A 25,279-nucleotide genomic window follows, 5' to 3' on the forward strand; every position below is an offset into this window, starting at 1 on the left:
AGATGAGACAGTTCATGGAGAGGCGGTGGTCTAGTGGCCGAAACTTGGACTATGGGCAGAGGAGGTCTCTGGTTCGACTCCACGGAGAGACAACAAAAGACGAACCTGGATTGATCTGTCCAAAAATCCAAGAGGATTCTCCCTACCCTGTCTAGTGCCCCTGAGCAAGGCACCTTACTCCCCCAACATCTGCTCCCCGAGCGCCGTACATGGTCGCTCACCGCTCTGTGTGTCCTGCACCAGATGGGTCAAAAGCAGAGGTTACATTTCTCTACCTGCATGAGTGTGTCTGTGCATGTCTGTGAATGTGTTTGGTATGAATAAACATATCTTATATCTTATCTTATCTTGTCTCTGAGCAGGCGCCCCCTAGTGTCCAGATAGATGTTCACAGTTTGTCTCCAGAACTCGGAAAAGGAATCTTCTTTAAATTTGGTGTAAACTTTGACAAATGAACTGGTAGGATTCCAGAGGTCAAAGGGCAGAGGTCACTGACCTGCTAGTTTAAGTCTTCATAGAATCTCTTCCAATTTTTTTTTTAACCTTGATCACATTTTTCTGATGATTCCAATAAATGAGTTTGAGGAATAAGTTGTTACAGAAGAAAGAATGTGAACACTGCGTGAACAAGTGAGGGGGGGGGGGGGGGGTGGTTCTTCTTCAGGTCCTTTAGGGAAGTGACAGTTTGGTGATTTCCTGTGAAGCAGGAAGTGAAGCAGCGTTAGAGCTTCAGTCCTCAACATGAATGCTCATCTCATCCTCATCTTCTTCTCTCTCAGTGAGTTGATTTTACTTTCTCTCTGAAACTCTGTTGGTTCTTTGAAGTTATTAATATTTGATCGTGTTTCTTTGAAGTTATTAATATTTGATCGTGTTTCTTTTCTTCTCCTCCGTCTCTCTCACTCGTTCAGTTTCATGACCTCAGGTTCAAAGTCCAGTTTATCAGCAGAAGTGATCGACTCATGTTTCACTCATTTCCTGTGACACAGTGTTTCCAAGAATTCAGTTTCTTTAATTTGTCTGATACATTTATTATTTGTTTCCTTTGATATTTTCCTGAAATATTCATTCAATCTATTTATTTGATTTCATACAAATTTCTTTGAGTCGTATTTAGACTTTTATTTGTCCCCAGACGTCGATTCAACCTGAGACAAAACAGGAAATGAACGAAAAGAAGTCGTCTCTGTGAATTTCTTGAAGTAACATTAAAACTGTGAAGAGAAAACATCATGAGTCAGTCTCAGCTGTCAATCAGGAGTCAGTCTCAGCTGTCAATCAGGATACATCTCAGCTGTCAATCAAGAGTCAGTCTCAGCTGTCAATCAAGAGTCAGTGTCATCTGTCAATCAGGAGTCAGTTACAGCTGTCAATCAGGAGTCAGTGTCATCTGTCAATCAGGAGTCAGTTACAGCTGTCAATCAGGAGTCAGTGTCAGCTGTCAATCAGGAGTCAGTGTCATCTGTCAATCAGGAGTCAGTGTCAGCTGTCAATCAGGAGTCAGTGTCATCTGTCAATCAGGAGTCAGTTACAGCTGTCAATCAGGAGTCAGTGTCAGCTGTCAATCAGGAGTCAGTGTCAGCTGTCAATCAGGAGTGAGTGTAAGCTGTCAATCAGGAGTCAGTCTCAGCTGTCAATCAGGAGTCAGTGTCAGCTGTCAATCAAGAGTCAGTCTCAGCTGTCCATCAGGAAACAGTCTCAGCTGTCAATCAGGAGTCAGTGTCAGCTGTCAATCAGAAGTCAGTCTCAGCTGTCAATCAGGAGTCAGTCTCAGCTGTCAATCAGGAGTCAGTTACAGCTGTCAATCAGGAGTCAGTGTCAGCTGTCAATCAGGAGTCAGTGTCATCTGTCAATCAGGAGTCAGTTACAGCTGTCAATCAGGAGTCAGTGTCAGCTGTCAATCAGGAGTCAGTGTCAGCTGTCAATCAGGAGTGAGTGTAAGCTGTCAATCAGGAGTCAGTCTCAGCTGTCAATCAGGAGTCAGTGTCAGCTGTCAATCAGGAGTCAGTCTCAGCTGTCAATCATGAGTCAGTCTCAGCTGTCAATCAGGAAACAGTCTCAGCTGTCAATCAGGAGTCAGTCTCAGCTGTCAATCAGGAGTCAGTCTCAGACCAAACGGATCAGAAACACTTGAACAAACCTCAGTGAGATGAGAACGACCTGAAAAGACAGAATCATCTTTGAGAATCATTTATTGAACGTGTGCTTCGGTTTCTGTCTTTGCTCCGTGTCCCGTCTGCTAACATGGAGGAGTGTGGATGTTTCAGGCTCCTTGTTGCAGGACGGTCTCACTGAGTCTGTGTTCACTGGACCTGAAGGAGGATCTGTCACAGTCAGCTGCTCATTTTTCTTCTCTGGAGAGACAAAGCTTTTCTGCAGGAAGTCGTGTGAAGACGGAGACGTCCTGATTGAGACAGACAACGTCTCAGCTCAGAGAGGCAGATACAGCATCAGATACGAAGAAGCACCTGATCTACTATCTAATTCATTTGTTATTGTGACAATAAAAGAGCTGAAGAAGTCCGACTCTGGAAAGTACACGTGTGGTTTGAAGAGAACTCTTCTTCCAGACGGAAACGAAAGGGTTGAGATCTTCGTCACAGATGGTGAGTTTCTACACAAACTGATTCACATTCTACAAATATTCTATGAATCTATTTTATTTGTACATCACCAAATCATAGTTTACATAATCTCCATTCACCCTGGTGATAATGTAACAATGTCTGTGTGTGTGTGTGTTGTGTTTGTAATGGTTTCACAGCTTCACCTTCTCCAACATCTCTCCCAGCAGCCACAACCACAGCTCCCACCTCCAGCTCTCCTGAAACCAGTGAGCAGTCATCTGCTCCTCAGGTAAACTCCCAGTAAGAAGGTGTTTTCATCAGGAAACTGAAAAATGAACAAAGTCACGTTCAAACTCATCGTGATGTCATCGTGTCTGAAGAGGAAGGAAGTGATGCTGGAGGATTAAATATGTACTTCCTGTTTCTATTAATGATTTAATATGTACTTCCTGTTACTAAGATCGCAGCTCTTCTGCTGAATGTGAGTTTCATCTTCATCATCATCATCACACTCTCAGTCACTGTGATGGTTTTCTGCAGGATGAGAACCAGTAAACACACAGGTAATACACAGTATAATATTACACACACACACACACACACACAGACACAGACACAGACACACAAACACATCATTAGAATTATTAATAATAAAACATTTCATAACAGACAGTACTTTGAAACGTACAGTACTTGTTAATAAACAATATAAATGTGTTTCTAAATGTTTAAACTGTTTGTTGCAGGTTGAAGTCGACTCCATCACGTGCACCGACACTGAGGTGGAGTCTAACCTCAGGGACTCACTCCACAGCGCCCCCTATAGACATGTGGACACTGTTACTCAGGTACAGATGAACTGTGTCAGTGGAGAAGCTTCATGTTCTCTGTTCTCCACTTTGCTTCAGGTTAAATGTAACTGTAACTATAACTATAACTATAACTGTAACTGTAACTATAACTATAACTGTAACTATAACTGTAACTGTAACTGTAACTATAACTGTAGCTGTAACTATAGATGTAAATGTAACTGTAACTCAGTAACTATAACTATAACTGTAACTATAACTTTAACTATAACTGTAACTATAACTATAGCTGTAACTATAACTGTAACTATAACTATAGCTGTAACTATAACTGTAACTATAACTGTAACTTGATTTTAGAGAAAGTTTCCTCTTAAATTGTAAATAACTTCTAAATAATATTAATAAACTTTGTATCTAGTTATATGCATTTGTTACCTCTAGTCTGAATTACTGTTCTTATAGATTTCAATAAGTCAACATGACTCCTCCATGCACACACAAGTGAAACACAGACGGCCACAAAGTTCTGCAGTTATAATATTTATTCTACAAAGAATAAATACAAAGAAACCCAGTGGATGAGAGACCAGAGCCCAGTCTGCAGGCCTCTTAAGAAGAGGTCCCCCCAGGTGGGCCACAGCCCTGCTGATCACCAGGGTCTGACTCCGCCCACAGGACCTGACACACAAACACAAGCACAGCAGACAACTCCAGGGTTGTCACACAAGTTACTAATGGAGTTCCACAAGGTTCTGTTCTCGGACCGATACTCTTCACCATATGAGGAGCTGGTACAGCTGGTCCGTTGACCTTCACCTGGTCAGTCGACCTTCACCTGGTCTGTTGACCTTCAACTGGTCCGTTGACCTTCACCTGGTCTGTTGACCTTCACCTGGTCCGTTGACCTTCACCTGGTCTGTTGACCTTCACCTGGTCCGTTGAACTTCACCTGGTCAGTCGACCTTCACCTAGTCTGTTGACCTTCACCTGGTCCGTTGACCTTCACCTGGTCCGTTGACCTTCACCTGGTCCGGTGACCTTCACTTGGTCTGTTGACCTTTTCACCTGGTCTTTTGACCTTCACCTTGTCAGTTGACCTTCACCTGGTCAGTTGACCTTCACCTGGTCCGTTGACCTTCACCTGGTTAGTCGACCTTCACCTGGTCTGTTGACCTTCACCTGGTCCGTTGACCTTCACCTGGTCTGTTGACCTTCACCTGGTCCGTTGACCTTCACCTGGTCTGTTGACCTTCACCTGGTCCGTTGACCTTCACCTGGTCAGTCGACCTTCACCTAGTCTGTTGACCTTCACCTGGTCCGTTGACCTTCACCTGGTCCGTTGACCTTCACCTGGTCAGTCGACCTTCACCTAGTCTGTTGACCTTCACCTGGTCCGTTGACCTTCACCTGGTCCGTTGACCTTGACCTGGTCCGTTGACCTTCACCTGGTCTGTTGACCTTCACCTGGTCCGTTGACCTTCACCTGGTCCGGTGACCTTCACTTGGTCTGTTGACCTTTTCACCTGGTCTTTTGACCTTCACCTTGTCAGTTGACCTTCACCTGGTCAGTTGACCTTCACCTGGTCAGTTGACCTTCACCTGGTCCGTTGACCTTCACCTGGTCTTTTGACCTTCACCTGGTCAGTTGACCTTCAACTGGTCCTTTGACCTTCACCTGGTCCGTTGACCTTCACCTGGTCTTTTGACCTTCACCTGGTCAGTTGACCTTCACCTGGTCCTTTGACCTTCACCTGGTCAGTTGACCTTCACCTGGTTCGTTGACCTTCACCTGGTCAGTTGACCTCCACCTGGTCAGTTGGTGGTGTCCCTCATGTCCCCTCCTCTGGTCCTGCAGGTCTGTTCTCCACGCCCCTCCTCGCTGGTCTTCCAGAGAAGGTGCGCTCGTTCCTCGCCCGTCAGGTGCCCTTCCCCTCGCGCCTGGGAGACCCCGCGGAGTTTGCCCACCTGGTGACATCACTGGCTGAGAACCCCATGATTAACGGCGAGGTCATCAGACTGGACGGAGCCATTCGCATGCAGCCCTGAGAGAGAGTGTGTCTGTGTGTGAGAGTGTGTGAGTGAGTGTGTGAGTGTGTGTGTGAGTGTGTGTGTGAGTGTGTGTGAGTGTGTGTGTGTGTGTGTGTGTGTATGTGTGTGTGTGTAGTACTTTATGTTGTTTTCTAATCTGATTTGAAATTAAACGGATTTATTAAATTGATTCTTTGTTCTTTTTTCTAAGTGTGTTTTGCTCAGAATCTATAAAATCATAACACACACATTCTTTCGTGGAACTTGGGACAAGATGAGACAGTTTGTCTCTGAGCAGGCGCCCCCTAGTGTCCAGATAGATGTTCACAGGTTGTCTCCAGAACTCAGAAAAGGAATCTTCTTTGAATTTGGTGTAAACGTTCACAGATGAACTGTTTGGATACAGAGGTCAAAGGTCACTGACCTGCTAGTTTAAGTCTTCACAGAATTTCTTCAAATTTTTTTTAACCTTGATCACATTTTTCTGATGATTCCAATATATGAGTTTGAGGAATAAGTTGAAAGTGACAGAAGAAAGAATGAGAAGTGCTGCGTGAACAAGCGAGGGAGGGGGGGGGGCGGCGTTCCTCTTCATGTCTTTTAGGGAAGTGACAGTTTGGTGATTTCCTGTGAAGCAGGAAGTGAAGCATCGTTAGAGCTTCAGTCCTCAACATGAAGGCTCATCTCATCCTCATCTTCTTCTCTCTCAGTGAGTTGATTTTACTTTCTCTCTGAAACTCTGTTGTTTCTTTGAAGTTATTAATATTTGATCGTGTTTCTTTGAAGTTATTAATATTTGATCGTGTTTCTTTTCTTCTCCTCCGTCTCTCTCACTCGTTCAGTTTCATGACCTCAGGTTCAAAGTCCAGTTTATCAGCAGAAGTGATCGACTCATGTTTCACTCATTTCCTGTGACACAGTGTTTCCAAGAATTCAGTTTCTTTAATTTGTCTGATACATTTATTATTTGTTTCCTTTGATATTTTCCTGAAATAATCATTCAATCTATTTATTTGATTTTATATAAATTTCTTTGAGTCGTATTTAGACTTTTATTTGTTTCCAGACGTCGATTCAACCTGAGACAAAACAGGAAATGAACGAAAAGAAGTCGTCTCTGTGAATTTCTTGAAGTAACATTAAAACTGTGAAGAGAAAACATCATGAGTCAGTCTCAGCTGTCAATCAGGAGTCAGTCTCAGCTGTCAATCAGGATACATCTCAGCTGTCAATCAAGAGTCAGTCTCAGCTGTCAATCAAGAGTCAGTGTCATCTGTCAATCAGGAGTCAGTTACAGCTGTCAATCAGGAGTCAGTCTCAGCTGTCAATCAGGATACATCTCAGCTGTCAATCAAGAGTCAGTCTCAGCTGTCAATCAAGAGTCAGTGTCATCTGTCAATCAGGAGTCAGTTACAGCTGTCAATCAGGAGTCAGTGTCATCTGTCAATCAGGAGTCAGTTACAGCTGTCAATCAGGAGTCAGTCTCAGCTGTCAATCAGGAGTCAGTCTCAGCTGTCAATCAAGAGTCAGTCTCAGCTGTCAATCAAGAGTCAGTCTCAGCTGTCAATCAGGAGTCAGTGTCAACTGTCAATCAGGAGTCAGTCTCAGCTGTCAATCATGAGTCAGTCTCAGCTGTCAATCAGGAAACAGTCTCAGCTGTCAATCAGGAGTCAGTCTCAGCTGTCAATCAGGATACATCTCAGCTGTCAATCAGGAGTCAGTGTCAGCTGTCAATCAAGAGTCAGTCTCAGCTGTCAATCAGGAAACAGTCTCAGCTGTCAATCAGGAGTCAGTCTCAGCTGTCAATCATGAGTCAGTCTCAGCTGTCAATCAGGAAACAGTCTCAGCTGTCAATCAGGAGTCAGTCTCAGCTGTCAATCAGGATACATCTCAGCTCTCAACCAGGAGTCAGTGTCAGCTGTCAATCAAGAGTCAGTCTCAGCTGTCCATCAGGAAACAGTCTCAGCTGTCAATCAGGAGTCAGTGTCAGCTGTCAATCAGGAAACAGTCTCAGCTGTCAATCAGGAGTCAGTCTCAGCTGTCAATCAGGAGTCAGTCTCAGACCAAACGGATCAGAAACACTTGAACAAACCTCAGTGAGATGAGAACGACCTGAAAAGACAGAATCATCTTTGAGAATCATTTATTGAACGTGTGCTTCGGTTTCTGTCTTTGCTCCGTGTCCCGTCTGCTAACATGGAGGAGTGTGGATGTTTCAGGCTCCTTGTTGCAGGACGGTCTCACTGAGTCTGTGTTCACTGGACCTGAAGGAGGATCTGTCACAGTCAGCTGCTCATTTTTCTTCTCTGGAGAGACAAAGCTTTTCTGCAGGAAGTCGTGTGGAGACGGAGACGTCCTGATTGAGACAGACAACGTCTCAGCTCAGAGAGGCAGATACAGCATCAGATACGAAGAAGCACCTGATCTACTATCTTATCGATTTGTTCATGTGACAATAAAAGAGCTGAAGAAGTCCGACTCTGGAAAGTACACGTGTGGTTTGAAGAGACCTCTTCTTCCAGACTCAAACGAAAGGGTTGAGATCTTCGTCACAGACGGTGAGTTTCTACACAAACTGATTCACATTCTACAAATATTCTATGAATCTATTTTATTTGTACATCACCAAATCATAGTTTACATAATCTCCATTCACCCTGGTGATAATGTAACTATGTGTGTGTGTGTGTGTGTGTTGTGTTTGTAATTGTTTCACAGCTTCACCTTCTTCAACACCGAACAGGCCAGAGGAACCTTCTCCAACATCTCTCCCAGCAGCCACAACCACAGCTCCCACCTCCAGCTCTCCTGAAACCAGTGAGCAGTCATCTGCTCCTCAGGTAAACTCCCAGTAAGAAGGTGTTTTCACCAGGAAACTGAAAAATGAACAAAGTCACGTTCAAACTCATCGTGATGTCATCGTGTCTGAAGAGGAAGGAAGTGATGCTGGAGGATTTAATATGTACTTCCTGTTTCTATTAATGATTTAATATGTACTTCATGTTACTAAGATCAATCAATCAAATTTTATTTGTATAGACCATATTCACGAATCACAAGATCACACCTCTCCTGCTGACTGTGAGTGTCATCATCCTCATCATCTTCATCATCACACTCTCAGTGACTGTGGTGGTTTTCTGCAGGAACAGAACCAGTAAACACACAGGTAATACACAATGCAATATTACACACACACACACACACACACACACACAAACACACATTTCATATAGATTCATATACAGAATGATTTGAGTTCTGATCATCGTGTTTTCCAGAGTCTCCTGAACCTCCAGATGAAGACGAGGTGAGTTCAGTGAATTGGGATCATCTTCATCTTCCTCAGTGAAACCAGCTGATCATCTTCCTCCTGCAGGTTGAGGCAGAATACGAGGAGGTGGCAGACGTCAGAGTGACCTCCTCATCCTCAGTGGAGCAGTTTGAACTTTACTCTCTGGCTCAGTTCAGTGATCCAAACCGAACCTGATCCTGAGGTCTCAACAAGGTGAGCAGCTCCGGAGCAAAACATCTTCATAGAATTATTAATAATAATACATTTCATAACAGACAGTACTTTGAAACGTACAGTTCTTGTTAACAAACAATATAAATGTGTTTCTAAATGTTTAAACTGTTGTGTTGCAGGTTGAAGTCGACTCCATCACGTGCACCGACACTGAGGTGGAGTCTAACCTCAGGGACTCACTCCACAGCGCCCCCTACAGACATGTGGACACTGTTACTCAGGTACAGATGAACTGCGTCAGTGGAGAAGCTTCATGTTCTCTGTTCTCCACTTTGCTTCAGGTTAAATGTAACTGTAACTATAACTATAACTGTAACTATAACTGTAACTATAACTGTAACTGTAACTATAACTGTAGCTGTAACTATTGATGTAAATGTAACTGTAACTCAGTAACTTCATGTTACAGATCATTTACTCTTAAATAGTAAATAACTTTTAAGTAATATAATAAACTTTGTATCTAGTTATATGCATTTGTTACCTCGGGCCTGAATTACTGTTCTTATAGATTTCAATAAGTCATGACTAAAATATTCTATTTTATTCTATATTATACTATTTCTATTTTATTTTATAGGTTGTAATTACTTGAGCATTGCTAGAAGAGAGCCTGTGACTCAAGCTTAATGTTATTGTTGTGCATTTGATAATACAAATTTTGAATCTTGAATCTCTTGAATCCTCCGTGCACACACAAGTTACTCATGGAGTTCCTCAAGGTTCTTTCCTCGGACCGATACTCTTCACCTTATGAGGAGCTCGTACAGCTGGTTAGTTAACATTCACCTGGTTAGTTAATATTCACCTGGTTAGTTCACAATCACCTGGTTAGTTAACCTTCACCACATCTGAAGCAGCCGCTCAGTGACTCTGTAGAAGTGAAACACCGAGCTCCTCTGGTCTCAGCTGCTCTGGGATCAGCTGCTCTGGTCTCAGCTGCTTCAGGATCAGAGCAGAAGCTGCAGCTGGTTTTCACCGAGCTGGAGTTTCTGTGTCTCCTCCCCCATCACTGGTTCTCTGGACCTGATCAGCACAGGAAGTCTCTGAGTGTTGCTTTGATCCACAGTTTATCAGACTCATTGAAACATCATGAAGGATAATGACCCCTGACTGAGTTCTACTTTAGGAACGTCTCAAGAACATCGAGGTCTGAATGACCCAGAACTTCTTATTTCTAAATTCAGACTGAGCTCCTTGTTATTGTCCCTAAACATCTGACAGAAACACTGTGGGACCAGATAGTCCCCTTGGTGTTAGTGTGTCCCCAGCTCCACTGTGAGGAACCTGAGTTAGGACCAGGACATGTGAACCACATATAGAACAAGTTTCTAGGACAGCTTTCTTCCACCGGCACAGTATCATGAACATCAAGAACATCCTGTCTCAGAAGGAACCTGAGGAGCTCGTCCATCTGTTCCCTCGAGACTGGACCAGTGTGATTCTTTATGATCAGCATGGGTTCTAGACTCAGACATCATCTCTACATTCAAGGTTAAACCTAAAACGTTCATCTATAGTTCTGGATCAGGTCCTGAAACATCCCTTAGATATGCTGCTATAGGTCTAGACTGCTGGAGAACTCCCATCATGCACTGCTGGAGAACTCCTATAATGCCCTGAGGCAAATAAAGCAAGGCAGTTATTTGAGTTTGAACAGCCAAACCCATCTATTTACACGTTTTCTCTGGTTTAAAGTTCATTAAATCATGTTCCACACATTAGAAGCAGTAAATTACATATTTTTATTGAAAATAAATTTGACATGAATTGAACATGGACATTTTAAACAGTTTATGGTCTTTATCTGTTACAAAACATTTCTATAAATATACTTAGTGCAGTGTGACAGTCACTGTGTGAGCAGGAGAAAATTGTATTCATTTGACCATATTCACGTTTGTTTTATATTTATCAGGGTCACGTTATTAAAACAACTGCATCCACTCGATAATAAAAAACCACCATACAAAAATCAATCTAACTTATAAAGTAAACACACTATGAATAACATAATAATATTAATGAAAGAGAAACTGGCACATTTTTCCCTTTACAGCCTCAGTAAAAATATGAGTTGGTACAAAATGAGAAACATGACATTTAGATCAAAGGAGTCTGTGGCACATTAAAGGTAAAACACAGGAGGACGATGATCAGCTGATCACGATCGAAGCTGCATAGAATCAATATCACTCTTCTCTAATGTAGAGAAGACACTTTGGAACATCATGTGCTGGTTCTACTTTCTTTTTATCAAAATACCCAGAATTCTTTTCACACTGGTGGATTCAACACGAACGAGTCGTCCATTAAACTGTGGATTCAAAACCAACTGAAACTCCAGCATGGTGAGGTTCTTCAGGTGAAGATGAAGATGCACTTCATCAGAACGACCGGAACACGTTTGAAGCTTCTCAGAGAATAATTCATGATGAAAACAATTAGACTGACTTTTATGAGTGTGTGTGATTTGGTGCACGTGTGAATTAAAGCTGGACATTAAAGATGAACTTGGCTGAAGGTCTCTTTCCTGACGTGAAGGCCGATGATCGCTCCAGGCAGAAGGAGAATTACTTTTATATTATATATATATTTGAAAATAACGAGACATGAACCAGACTCGAGCTTCAAGCTTCTGGGAACGTTTGGGTCACGTATCAGAACTAGAGTCTAAACTCTGGAGAGAGAACGTCTCTTAATCACAAGAGAACAAACCTCTGAGGAAGAATCACGATTAACACCTCCAGGATCATAAGTAATAAATATATTTCAGTGACTCGGTCAATATAAAAGAGTACAACAAGATACTTCAAATATAGAAAAATATTATTACGCTTGTTACTTTGTGATAAAATATAGGATCGAGAAGCAAAAAGTCAAAGTGCAAAAACAACAGAAACCGTCTCCTCCAACTTTAAAAAGAAAATACACAATATTAATAATGATGCAGGTGCAAAGTTCACAGTTCACTGGTGTAACAGGAGGAGCCAGGAGAGAGTTAGATGTTCATCAAAACGCAGCAGAACAGATTTTCTTGTTTTTCTACCTGAACTGTTACGTTTTGATTCACTGATGGAAACTTCGTAATATTCCATTGTTATTTGAATTCAACAGTTTTAGAGCCATCTTTTAAATCCATGGCACAAAATTAAAAACCATGTGTTTATATCATTGATCCGATGTTTTCTTCACTCAGTGAATATTCAGTCTGGAAACTACCAAGTGAATATATCTTCAAACCGTTTCCAACCTGAAGCATAAAATACAAAAAGATTTAGTTTATCATCAAAGAATATTCTTAAATTAATCCAATGTCTTCTTATGTATCCGCTGATACTATCTCTGTATTTTATAAATTACATCCTGTACAGTGAAAAACCAGCTCTGAGCCGAAGGTACCAGAGGAACGAGTCTCAGCAGAGAAGAAGAGAGATTCAGTTTGATGTAAAGTTGAATTAGTGAAACACACTTTGATCTTAACTCGATGTTTCTCCCCAGTGAGGAAGTGAAAAGATATTTTGCATAAAATGTTCCTGCCACATGTGTGAGTGAGATTAAATCTGATTTGAACAGAGCTGTTTGTCGCGGTCACTCTGGTTATTCACTGTGAAGTGACTTCATGCCTCTTTGATAATCTGAAGTAAAGATTAACGAGCTGAACTAAACAGTTTCAGTTTCAGTCATGTGGCTGAAGTTGGTTCTGAACCTGAAACTCAGATAAAGGAGAAACCATGAACCCACGTGTGGTGAAGTTCATGCTCACAGTGTGTCGTCACTTTGGTGTTTGAAGGAGGGGGGGGAAATGATGCTGCTCTCCTGACCCATGAGCCAGGCATCACCAGACCTGCTGTTCCACCGCAGTGTCCTCATCGTGAGCAGAGAGGGCTTCCTCAGTGCCTTTGAGCCAGGCATCGTGAGGATCCGTCTAGGACAGTGTGGAAAAGGGAGGGACCCGTGTGCTGCAGTGCTCATGAGCCTGGCACTGCTACAGCTGCTGCTGCTGCACCAGGCGGCGGTAATGAGGCAGCACCTTGCTCTCAGGGAGGTACAGCGCCATCTCCAGGGCCACCAGGATGGTGAACTCAAAGAAGATCAGCTCCCTCCTGCTGATCCTGAAGCGCTCCTCCAGCTTCTACACAGACAGAAGGAGGAGAAGGAGGAGAAGTGAAGAAGAAGAAGAAGAAGAAGAAGAAGAAGAAGAAGAAGAAGAAGAAGAACACTAGAAGTATTAGTTTGTCTCGACTGGACAATCAGCTTCGATCAGCTCAAATATGCTCAAAATTTATTCTGTTAGTTCTTGATGTTAAAATCATTGTATGGATGGAAACTGCGTGTTTGCATGTGTGTGTGCATGTGTGTGTGAATGTGTGTGTGTGTGTCACTTACGTCTATGAGGTGTTTGACTTCCTGTTTCTTCAGGTCACTGCTGATCTTAGCAGCCAATAGGATGCAGGCAGCTGACACCAGCTTCCTGTGAGTGAGTGAGTCAGGAAGTTGTTGTGAGTGAACGTGTGATTCATGTGTAACATCACTAATTCATATGAATGAAGCTCTACATGTTCTCAAATCAACAGAGAAGAACCACGTGGAGCTCCTGAATGGTGGATCTTATGATGGCACCTGTTCTGCTTGTTGAGTCGACCCTGCAGCACCAGCTTCTCAAAGTAGACGAAGGCCATGGAGATGGTGACGGGCTGCAGGCCACAGTCCTCCCCCACGACTCGCATCTCCCGCTTCAGACTGACAACAGACACACAAACACTCAATCTCATGTGCAACACAAACACACAACGTTCAGCCTCTTGTAGTTTCATCCAAATACCTGCGTATTTTACTGAGAGTGAGTTTAATGTGAGGGAACTTCTCCTTGAAGGTCTCGTTCATGTCCTTCTTCAGGTCCGACGGCTTCACATACTCAATAACTGTGGTCTGATGGAAAACAGAGAGAAGAGGAGGAGAGCAGAGGAGGAGGAGAGCAGAGGAGAAGGAGGAGAAGGATAACAAAAGAGAAGAGAAGGAGAACAGAGGAGAAGGAGAACAGAAGGAGAACAGAAGAGAAGGATAACAGAAGAGAATGAGAACAGAAGAGAAGAGAAGGAGAACAGAGGAGAAGGAGAACAGAAGAGAAGGATAACAGAAGAGAAGGAGAACAGAAGAGAAGAGAAGGAGAACAGAGGAGAAGAGAAGGAGAGCAGAGGAGGAGGAGAACAGAAGGGGCAGAGGAGAAGGAGAACAGAGGAGAAGGAGTGGAGGAGGAGAACAGAAGAGAAGGAGAACAGAAGGAGAACAAAAGGAGAACAGAAGAGAAGGAGAAGAGAAGGAGAACAGAAGAGAAGGAGAACAAAAGGAGAACAGAAGAGAAGGAGAACAGAAGAGAAGGAGAAGAGAAGGAGAACAGAAGAGAAGGAGAACAAAAGGAGAACAGAAGAGAAGGAGAACAGAAGAGAAGGAGAACAGAAGAGAAGGAGAAGAGAAGGAGAACAGAAGAGAAGAGAAGGAGAACAGAGGAGAAGGAGCGGAGGAGGAGAAGAATGATTAAACAGAGGAAAGAGGAGATTTACAGTCGTGACAAAGTAGAAACATTTACAACTGTCAGGAACATAAATTAACCCTTTATGGTCAAACTACATATGAATGTATTTATGTGTTTAATAAATATTATTTTCAATTAATTCTCAGAAAATAATTAATTCCCTGATATGTACGTGTGTTTGTGATTTGGTGCAGATTGAATTAAAGGGACCTTTGATGTTGGATTATGATCACAACAACACTTCTTGATACACAACATGCTCTTCACATCTTCTACCATCAGGACCTCCTCAGTTCATCTGCTCCTTCATCTCCATCAGACTTTATGTAGAAACACTTTAAACATGAAGTTACAAACTGGTTCTTCTCATGTAGTGAGTCCTGTTGTGTTGTTGTTGTGTTGTGTTCAGTTCCTCTCATGGGACTGAGCTTTATCACGTATCACTAACTTTCTGTTTGACTCTTGTTGAGTTAAAAACAGGAAGTTGATCCTTTAACATCTGTGAGACACACTGGGGTTTGTGAGTCTGTTCTGACACATTGTGTGTCTTCACACTCAGAGGAAGGAAACTAAGCTGTTGAGTGACTGTGTGTTTTTCTTGTTACCATGTAGGAGGCAAAGATCAGCACCCGCTTGTGTTTCCCACACGGCCACTGGTGGTCGCTGAGGAGGTTAGGGTCGTAGTCAGTGACCTCGTCCAGACCTGGACACACACAAACAGACACACACAGAACCACATACATTATATATAATCAGTCATTGTCTTTACATTTGAAACAAATGACTAAACCAATGTTCACATGTTTACAAACACAGTGACTGAGCTTGTTTGTGTTAACACTTCATACTCTGAACATGCACGTGTATGTTTGTGTGTTAATTCAGTTATTTACACATCACACAATTTGAGCAGTTTGAAGTTGACCAGATATTTGAATTTCCATGTTCTATGTGTGTGTGTGTGTGTGTGTGTGAGATTGTGTGTGTGTGTGAGTGAGATTGTGTGTGTGTGTGTGTGTGTGTGTGTGTGTTACCCAGGTCCAGGCCCACGGAGCTGTTCAGCCGGCTGGGGGGGGGGCCCCGGCCCGTCACGCTGTGTGTGCTCCTGCTCACGGGGATCTGCAGCGTGAGGTCACAGGTCGACCACGGCTGCTGCCTCACCAGAGCGTTAGTGGAGTGAAGGAACTGGGCGTAGGACACCGACTGGGAGGGACAGAGGATTCGATTAGCACCTGAACTGGCTGGAATCATATTGTGTGTGTATGTGTGTATGCGTTTGTGTGTGTTTACCCGGCCGTACGTCTCCAGCTGGAAGCCCTCGAGGCCCGGCAGCATCTCCAGGATGTTGGAGATGTTTCCAGACGAGTGTCTCCTCCTCGGGTGGTTTAATGTCGGGTCACTACAGAGACACACAACCAGGGTGTGAGTCATCAGTTCTTCTTCACGGTCACTGCTGTGGTCAGTCGGTGGGACCACAGCAGCTCCTCCTCAGCTGTGTTCACCTCGGCGACTGATTCCTCATAAGGTGTGTGTGTGTGTGTGTGTGTGTGTCTTTGTGAGGAACCTTCTGAGCAGAGCAACACAGAAGAACCAGGAGGTTCCTTACCTGAGGTAGAAGCTCTCTCCGTAGGGAAGCACAGAGAAGGCAGCGCACAGAGACCTCTTAGCACAGATCAGCACGATCCTGAAACACACAACAGAAACAAGACTAATGACAAACTGTTGTGTTAACGTCGTCATCTTCTGTGTCGGCATAAGGAAGAAGTTAAAACTCTACATCGATCATCACTGAGCTTCTCAGGCTGTGGCCTTCACAGGCCTCATTCTCAAGGAGGTCTTCAGCTTCTCACTGATGAGGACATGAACGTCCACGTTGTAGAGAACTCAGAAGACTAAAGCTCGAGGACAACTGTCAACTATCAAATGACAAAATGAATTTCTGGCAAGTTTTATCAACACACAGTTATCATGTTGTTATAATTGGTGTGTGTAAATAAGTGTGTGTGTTTGTGTGTGTGTGTGTCAGGAGAGTAAATCCCTGTAGATCAGCATTGATTGCCTGAATCGTGTCTGAGAGGAAAATGTTTACAGTCATTATCTCTACAGAGAGAGAGAGAGAGAGAGAGAGAGAGAGAGAGAGAGAGAGAGAGAGAGAGAGAGAGAGAGAGAGAGAGAGAGAGAGAGAGAGAGAGAGAGAGAGAGAGAGAGAGAGAGGGAGGGGGGGGGCAGAGAGAGAGCGAGGGGCAGAGAGAGAGAGAGAGAGAGAGACTCTATAAACTCGTCCTTCTGCAGTGACGTCACATCATCTGACTAATATGAGAATATAAAACATGGAAACCCACAGATGGAGACATGGACCCAGAACCTTCATCATCATAACAATGGGACACGGCTCAGAAACAGAACTGATGGATTTAATTTGTCACTTTTAATGAGCGATGTTCTACTTTAACTTTTAATTCATTTCTTCTTCTTTCATCACCTGTAATAATTAACTACACTTCTCCCAGGAGGATTCATTTCACATCACGTTACACTCGTCTTCTCTTCCCACAGGAATCATCTTAAAGACATGAACTCTTCATCTTCATCTTCATCGTCTGTTGAGAGGAAACGTCTCCAGACGCTGATTCATCCAAACTGTGATTTACAAACATGACCGGCTGAGACAGAGGCTCCGTTTCAAAAGATCCAAATGAAACCTTGAACCCTCAGAGACACACACACATCCTGTTGTTTGAAACAGACACACACATCCTGTTGTCCGTAACACACACACACACAAACACACACACTGGTGCATGGGAAAGTCGGGAGCAGGAAGTCACCAGAGTCGAGTGGAAACCAGATCAGTTGGAAACGTGACTCAGTTCTGTTGCTGTCACTTCACCACTCATGACATCACGCTTCATATTAACACTTTATTAGTATTTATGATTTCATACACAACACACAGTTAATACACAACTCACACAGTTCATACCAGTGGATGTGTGTGTAACTTGTCTACCCTGTCAGGCCCCAGGCTTATGTTATGATTGGTCTCTTAAATTAAAATATCTTTTATTACAATCCATTCTTAATTTTCCCACGGCTTTTTGTGTGAAGCACTTTGTAACCTCGTGCTACACAAATTAAGTTGTGATGATGAGGTCATGTCTCACCTGCTGCCTCTCGTGTCGTACTGCTTCATGTTCTTGATGAAGTGCGTCTTCTTTGTGTGTCGAGGTCGTGGAGAACCACCAGAGAGGTTACGAGTCCTGAGGAGGACACACACAGATTAATGACACTTTCTTTAGTGTAACAAACACACACTCACACAGACACAACTCTCTGTTGACCAATAAAAGAAGAGGGTGTTACAATTAATGAGTAAAATCTTTTATGTAAAGGTTCAGACCAAAGGAAGCTTTGACAAAAACACACAATTAAAAAAAACCAGATTCCTTGAAGGGGTCAGAGGTCACATGCCCTAGAAATACACAGAGAAACAAACAACAACACAGAACAGACAAACTCACTGCTTACATTTAATCTGTGACTTTAAAGACATGTTATGGAATGCTGTGTCTGTGTGTGTGACTGTGTGTGTCTGTGTGTGTGTGTGTGTGTCTGCTGAAGGTCAGGTTATGAGCTGGGTCGTCCTCATGGATTAGAACAACAGACCTCATGGCTGTAGTTATATAACACTACTGACATCACACACACACGTTTGTACAGCTTCTTCGTGAGGACACGCATTGGTATAAGAGCATCCCCCCCCCCCCCCCATGTAAAGCGGTGGGAGTTCATTCGTTTCTTTTTCAGATTAAAAATAATCTGTTGGACATATTAACAGTGAACCTGGTGTCAGACCAGATTCAAATCTAAATATCACACTGCGTGAGAAGAGCAAGATGAAAACATGAGTTATGGTTGAAGCTGATCACTCACACTTTCTCCTTAGATACAAGCAGTTATACAACTGTGTCACACACACACACACACACACACACACACACACACACACACACACACACACACACACACACACACACACACACACACACACACACACACACACACACACACACACACACACACACACACACACACACACACACACACACACACACACACACACACACACACACACACAGCATCTGTTACTGGTCGGATGATTCCGCACCACAGGAAGTTTAAATCACTGCTGTGTGACGCGTTGCTCTGCAGATGTTTGAGAGTTTGAGAGCATGGCCTAGGGGATAGAGCGGGTGCTCTGCAACAAGAAGGTTGCCGGTTCGAATCCCACTCTATCCCATCTGCATGCCTAAGTGTCCTTGGCAAGATACTGAACCTCTAGATGGCCCCTCATAAAATGATGAGTGTTCTAAAAATGTAAGCCGCTTTGGATAAAAGCGTCAGCTAAATGACATGTAATGTAATGAAACATCTGGAAGGTGAGATGGGTCTCAACCTCATCATGTACAGTGATTTGATTCTACACAAATAAAACTGACTTGAATGGAACGTGTCTCATTCAGCCGTTCAGACCTGCTGAGTGAACTGATCACATGTGGGTGGAGCCTCTGGGATCTGACCACTCACACACGGGGGGGAGGGGCAGGGTCACATATGAAGGACCACCCACTCAGCTGATGACCTCTGACCTCTATCGTGTCACAGGCCATGTTCACATCCCTCCTTGAGAACTCGATGGAGCAAGAAGTGAGCTCTGATCACATGGTCACAGGAAACAGATTCAGGAGGCGTGTTCCCAGCCTGGACACACCTCTGACCACATGGGTTCACATCTCTCAGACGTTAGTTCCAGGTGTGAAGGATGACCTGCCCTCTGCTGGAAGGATGATCATGTGTTAAACCTTCTCTAGTGTTCACACAGAGTGACAATAAATCTATCTCCATCCTTCAGATCCATAAATACACTGCATGCTGTAAAGATGATGTCATAACACTGACAGTAAGTAAACAATACCCAGAACAACAACAACACTTTTCCAGACATATTATTCAAAAGTGAGTTTCTAGTGATTTTCTCCTCGAGATCTTCAGGAAGCTCCTCCAGCTCCAGCTCTTCACGAGGTTCTTTGGCCTCAGTTGATGTTCCAGCCTTTTGGAGGATATCTTCTGTGTGGTCCTCACAGACAGATGTGAAGTGTCCTTTGGTCCCGTGAGAGGCTCTTTATGTTATTATTAATATTGGTGTCTACTGTGGTCAGGCTCACGGGACAGAACATTCCCAGTTCCATGGGAACAGTGGTTCTGGAATGTTTCTGTTGGTGGGAACAGTGGCCCGGAGCGATGATGATGATGATGATGTCGTCTGGTATTCAGGAGAAACACAAGGCGGCTGTGACACATTTAGAGAAGCAGTGCCTCTGAGCAGGATTCAGCCTCATTACCCTGTGTGTGTGTGTGTGTGTGTGTGTGTGTGTGTGTGTGTGTGTGTGTGTGTGTGTGTGTGTGTGTGTGTGTGTGTGTGTTGTTTTTGTAAAGATCTTCTCCAGTGTCATCAACCCATCGAAGAGCGATATACCACTGAAGGAGCTGGGAATCGAACCATCAGATCCTCAGATCTGGTTTAAAAGAAAAGATGTGATGTGAACACAAGCAGCAAAAGTTTGTCTTGATAAAATAATTGTAAAAATTATGATTAAATGAGAAACTATCCCAAAGTAAACCATAAAGCTGACGAGACGTTCTCAGTTGGTCCCAGAGGTTTATAACGAGCAGTGACAGTCATCACCTGAGCTCATGATTGACACCTACAATCTTCATTTTTGGATGGACCACAAAGATCCCCCCCACACGATGATGATGACACAGTGTGACATTAAACATGACGGGTTTATAATGTCTGTGAACACAGTCTCTTTGAATGTGTTCCAGAGCTCCTGATCAACCCAGTCCAACCAGCTCCATGAGAACCAGTCGGCTTTATCTCCCCGACATGTGGAGGAACGTTTTCCTTCTGATGGAACGGGAAACATCCAGCGGGTCACTTCTCTGTGGGGATTGAACCAACAACCCGTACAGCACAAGGGCTTTTCTGACTTTTAACACAAAGATTATTGAGTTGATTATATTTTATATACTGCTGGATGATGAACCTGATGATGAAGATGAACCTGATGAAGATGATGAACCTCGATGGTGAAGATGAACATGATGATGATGATGAACCTGATGATGAAGATGAACCTGATGATGATGATGAACCTGATGATGAAGATGAACCTGATGATGAAGATGAAACTGATGATGAAGATGAACCTGATGATGAAGATGAACCTGATGATGAAGATGAACCTGATGATGAAGATGAACCTGATGATGATGATGAACCTGATGATGAAGATGAACCTTGATGTTGCCACCGGCCGATAAAGTGAACAAAGAAGAAGTGAGAGTTCAGGTCAGAGGCAGCGAGGGCCTGGGAACAAACCAGTTATATTAATAACCACTGCTGTTGTTGCAGCTAAAAATAGGACACACACACACACACACACACACAGCTTTACTTAAATACCCTTATTAAAGACTAAATCTTCACAGACCATAGATTAACATCTTGCTGTCTAAATCCTCATCCTGCACACACTGCAGACACACACTGCAGACTCACACAGCAGACTCACACAGCAGACTCACACAGCAGACTCACACAGCAGACTCACACAGCAGACTCACACAGCAGACTCACACAGCAGATTACCCAGCAAGCTTGTTGTGTCTTACATCACCAGATTAACTCCTCCTGCTTCTCCTTCTGCCTGATCTACTATATTACGATTCCCCCTCTTCTTCTCCTCCTCTCTCAGTTTGTGTTTCATCTCTAACTACAGAAACAGGCAGGATGTGTAGAAGACAAGATTTAAATACACATATACAGTACTTATACAATGTATTTATTGGCCGATATACTGGTTTCAGAAATGTACTCTCCAGTATATCTGAAAATACAAATATCTACAATAGTCTGGCTCTTTGAATTATTGTGTTAAGTAACACCATCAGCTTCATGTCCACAGTCACAGACTGTGAATAAAGATGGACATGAACATCTCAAACACCCCCTGGTGGCTGGCTGCAGTACAGCTCATCTCCTCCAGTTCAGCGAATGGGACATGATAAATAATCACAGTGGATTTTAAAATACACACCACCTGAAAATCCACCTTTAATTCAGCGGATGTGTCGTTCTTCTTTATTCAGAGTGTGTGTTGGTCGTGCTGAGAACAAAGTAAGTTGTGTGTTCACAGTCAGCAGCAAGCTTTTATCATTCCCATGTCTTATGAGCAGAAACAGAAAGACATGAGGACACCTGGACGTTGGACTGTGGAACACAACGAGCTCACAGGGACGTTCCAGCCCGTCTCACCTCTGAGTGAAGGTCACCTTGAACAGTGAAGGTCACGTGACCTCAGCCACAGGAAGAGACGTGAAGAAGGGAAGCCGTCTGCATGTTGAGGGTGTGGTGGCAGATTCAGCTGTTTTCACTGGAGGCATGCATGTTTGGACAAGCACACACACACACACACACACAGGTTTGTTTGTTCTTATAAACTGTGTGTGTGTGTGTGTCGTCCAGCGAGGTGTGTCTAGCTCGACACGAACCAGCGTTACTGCTGAATCTGATACGAGTTTGCTTCAGGCAACAAATCCAGTAACAAAACAAGTCACACAGAGTCAACTTGTATGTGTGTTTGTGTGTTAGAGAGAGAGGGAGGAGTCTGGACTGGTACCAGCTGGGGGGGGGGGCATACGATCGGACGCATTGGGTCAGAGTTTCCCATCAAGTTAGTTTTTATAAATCCCAGCGTGTCGGTGAGATGTGGGGTACGAGTCCGGTCCGGGTCCCTGCGGAGGCAGCGGTTCTAAATGAGACCCGGGACTCCTTCAGAGTCACAGAGCTGTGGCTGGACTCTCTCTGTAGGACTGAGCACTGACTTCATCTCCTTGTCATCGGTCTGATGTTCCAGCTCCTGCTGTGTGAACAGGTTCAGGACCAGTGAATCAGTGGTTTGTGTCTGTGTGATGACAGCTGACATCCACTTAACTAAGAATAGCATCGGGCAGCGGAAACCAGCCGAGCCAAGAGGCCTGTGGGGTTAGGGTCAGTTCTGGACGGGACTGTTCACCTGGTCCAGAGTCCAGATGACCCTGCTCTGATTAATCCCTCAACGTTCACACACTGAGGACTCGACCTGACGTCCTAATTGGATCATGGTCCCAGTCAGTCTGCCCAGAATGAGTCTGCATCATATCTCCTGAAGGACAGAAGACATGATGGACATGAAGGACTGATTTGACTGATGCACCGACCTCGATAAGTCTGGAGTTTGACATGAATATAGTTATTTATTGTTTTACTACAATAAAAGGACTAGAAGGTTTAGCAGCTCTGAGTTCAGACACTGGGAGAAGAAGACTTTCCCCTGAGGGAGATGGACGAGGGAAACGACTCGGACACTCTGACATTTTACAAGAACAGTTCCAGAAAATGTCCAGAGCAACTGACTCTGATATTTGGGTTCTCACATACAGAACCTCCAGAACCTTTATTAAGTCTCCCCTGAAACAGGAGACTGTCATGTTATAAAAAACAAATATCTGCAGTTAAAACACAGAAATGTATGAGACTGACCTGAATAATAATAAATCAACCAGAGCCTTCATGAGAGAAAAGAATGAAGCTGGTCCAGAAAACTCAACTCACGAAGCTCAGTCCCTTCAGTGGGCTCACTCCCAGTCCAGTGGGCTCATTCCCAGTCCAGTGGGCTCATTCCCAGTCCAGTGGGCTCATTCCCAGTCCAGTGGGTTCATTCCCAGTCCAGTGGGCTCATTCCCAGTCCAGTGGGCTCACACACTTCCCAGCACAGCACCAGCTCACCAGCTCCACTGTGTGTGTGTTCACCTAGTTGCTGGAAGGACTTCACACACTCGATCGACTCTTCATCACATCGAGAGTGGAGATGAAGAGGAGGTGGAGAGGAGATGAAGAGGAGGTGGAGAGGAGGTGGAGGTTGAATCTCTTCACCTGCTCCTCCTCTCGCTGAGCGGCAGCTTCTGATGACAGCACGTCATTCCAAGGAGAACTGGCTTCTTGTGAATCACTCTTCACCACTGGTTAGTTCCTGAACTCCTCATGACAGTAAACAGCTGGGCGTCTCACTGGGACCAGTAACATGACTCAGCGGAAACAACAGACCTAATTCTACCTTCATTATGTATGACAGTAGACATAGTTACAGGGTTCATGTTGGCAGCAAACCACACAACTCCCCCCCACCTCAGTGATTCTGATAGTGAATGATAATCTGGATCACAGGAAGTCAAACAGCAGCAGACTGATGAGCTGCTAATTTCCCCCCTGGTTCAGTGTAAATAGGTTAATCCAGGTTTATCTCAGCTGACACTCTGTGAGTCTGATACACTGCCAGCACGGTGACCAAGCTGATCCCCCCCCCCCCCATCACACACACACACACACACACACACACACACACACACACACACACACACACACACACACACACACACACACACACACACACACACACACACACACACACACACACACACACACACACACACACACACACACACACACACACACACACACACACTACATCAACCTCTTGTTCTTTTGCTGCTGCTTCGACTGATCCCTATTGAACTGTTCCATATTAAGAGTTTATTATTGTTGTTTGTTTACAATCAGATGAACTAAATATATATGTTTTTAAAGATATATTAATAATAATGTTCAAGACCAAGAACGATGAGTCTGAGATGAAGCGTTTCCTCGAGACGCTTCTGAGACAAGGGGACTGATCCTGGTCTTTAAAGTCTTCACCTGGTGTTATCATGACCCAGCACTCCTCACAACATGACTCAGCACATTCAGAGGTCAACAGCTGAGCTCCCTGTGACCTCCAGGACCATGTGGACCAGAGACGTCCTCTGAACTGTCTCTACCATCTAGAGAGGATCAGATATCCTCAACATCACCAGAGAGTCTGGAGCTGCTCCACAAACACTGAGGAGGACGAGGACCAGTTCACACACAGTCCAGATCCATTCAGTTAAGAACCAGTGTGTGTGTGTGTGTGTGTGTGTGTGTGTGTGTGTGTTTGTGTGTGTGTGTGTCACAGAGATCATACAATCCGACTGACGGACAACAGAAGTGAACTCCGCCGGGTGTCTCACCTCTGTCTCGGCTCCGAGGACACCGAGTTGCAGCTCTGGACCGACAGCAGGGTGGAGGACTTCCGCGGTCCCAGCGGCGATGGCAGCAGGCTGACGTTGGACGGGGACGGGAGGAGCAGGTGGCTGTTCCCCGGGGAAGGGACGGAGCCCCGGCGGCAGTCCAGCAGCAGCTCCCCGGTCCCCACCTCGTCCAGCGCGGGGTCGGACGGCAGCACGAGGATGGGCAGGACGGGGAGTCCGGTCCTCGGGGTCGGGGCGACGCTGCCACAGCTCACAGACAGTAACAAGCCGGGGAACGGCCGGTAGTTGGTCCCGGTCCCGGTCCCGGTCCCAGGCTCCGGACACAGCCCGGCAGCACAGCCGGACTCTGCTGCCTCCAGCTCGGGTTCTCCATGACGGCTGCTCCCGTCCTCCAGCGGGAAACTGAGGACCGGCCGTCCGTCCAGGGAGATGTTGCTGAGGAACAGAAGGGCGGCCTGTCTCCGGCGGGACAGGTCCCGGGTCCTCCGGCTCGGCTCCCGGGCGCAGAGCGCTCTCCTCCCGGGGACGGTGCCGGCAGCAGCCGCCGCCATGTCCCGCTGCTGAGGAACTG

At 44.6% G+C, this 25,279-nt stretch overlaps 3 protein-coding genes across 4 annotated transcripts; 2 read left to right on the plus strand and 1 right to left on the minus strand.

The window, feature by feature from the left end:
• Window positions 1-689: 689 nt before the first annotated feature.
• LOC133956426 (CMRF35-like molecule 6) lies at window positions 690-3,724 on the plus strand. Of its 2 annotated transcripts, none has more exons than XM_062391446.1 (5): window positions 690-778; window positions 2,268-2,606; window positions 2,765-2,856; window positions 3,028-3,130; window positions 3,314-3,724. In XM_062391446.1, the coding sequence occupies exons 1-5, from the start codon at window positions 742-744 to the stop codon at window positions 3,316-3,318; spliced, it is 576 nt and encodes a 191-aa protein (XP_062247430.1). In that variant the 5' UTR covers window positions 690-741; the 3' UTR covers window positions 3,319-3,724. The 2 variants fall into 2 exon arrangements, with proteins under 2 accessions (XP_062247430.1, XP_062247431.1); XM_062391447.1 differs by having other exon boundaries at window positions 2,792-2,856.
• Window positions 3,725-5,994: 2,270 nt separating this feature from the next.
• LOC133956419 (uncharacterized) lies at window positions 5,995-10,674 on the plus strand. The gene is made up of 7 exons (XM_062391432.1): window positions 5,995-6,119; window positions 7,630-7,968; window positions 8,129-8,250; window positions 8,450-8,579; window positions 8,692-8,720; window positions 8,790-8,918; window positions 9,059-10,674. Exons 1-6 carry the CDS (start codon window positions 6,083-6,085, stop codon window positions 8,898-8,900), a joined length of 768 nt encoding a protein of 255 aa, XP_062247416.1. The 5' UTR covers window positions 5,995-6,082; the 3' UTR covers window positions 8,901-8,918; window positions 9,059-10,674.
• cables2b (Cdk5 and Abl enzyme substrate 2b) lies at window positions 10,665-25,277 on the minus strand. The gene is made up of 10 exons (XM_062391411.1): window positions 24,688-25,277; window positions 17,640-17,735; window positions 16,082-16,159; window positions 15,766-15,874; window positions 15,510-15,678; window positions 15,081-15,178; window positions 13,765-13,871; window positions 13,563-13,682; window positions 13,329-13,413; window positions 10,665-13,074 (listed from the first exon to the last, which is right to left on the minus strand). Exons 1-10 carry the CDS (start codon window positions 25,257-25,259, stop codon window positions 12,928-12,930), a joined length of 1,581 nt encoding a protein of 526 aa, XP_062247395.1. The 5' UTR covers window positions 25,260-25,277; the 3' UTR covers window positions 10,665-12,927.
• Between the last annotated feature and the right edge of the window lie 2 nt (window positions 25,278-25,279).

This window comes from Platichthys flesus, chromosome 7 (assembly GCF_949316205.1).
Source record: "Platichthys flesus chromosome 7, fPlaFle2.1, whole genome shotgun sequence".
NCBI lineage: Eukaryota > Metazoa > Chordata > Actinopteri > Pleuronectiformes > Pleuronectidae > Platichthys > Platichthys flesus.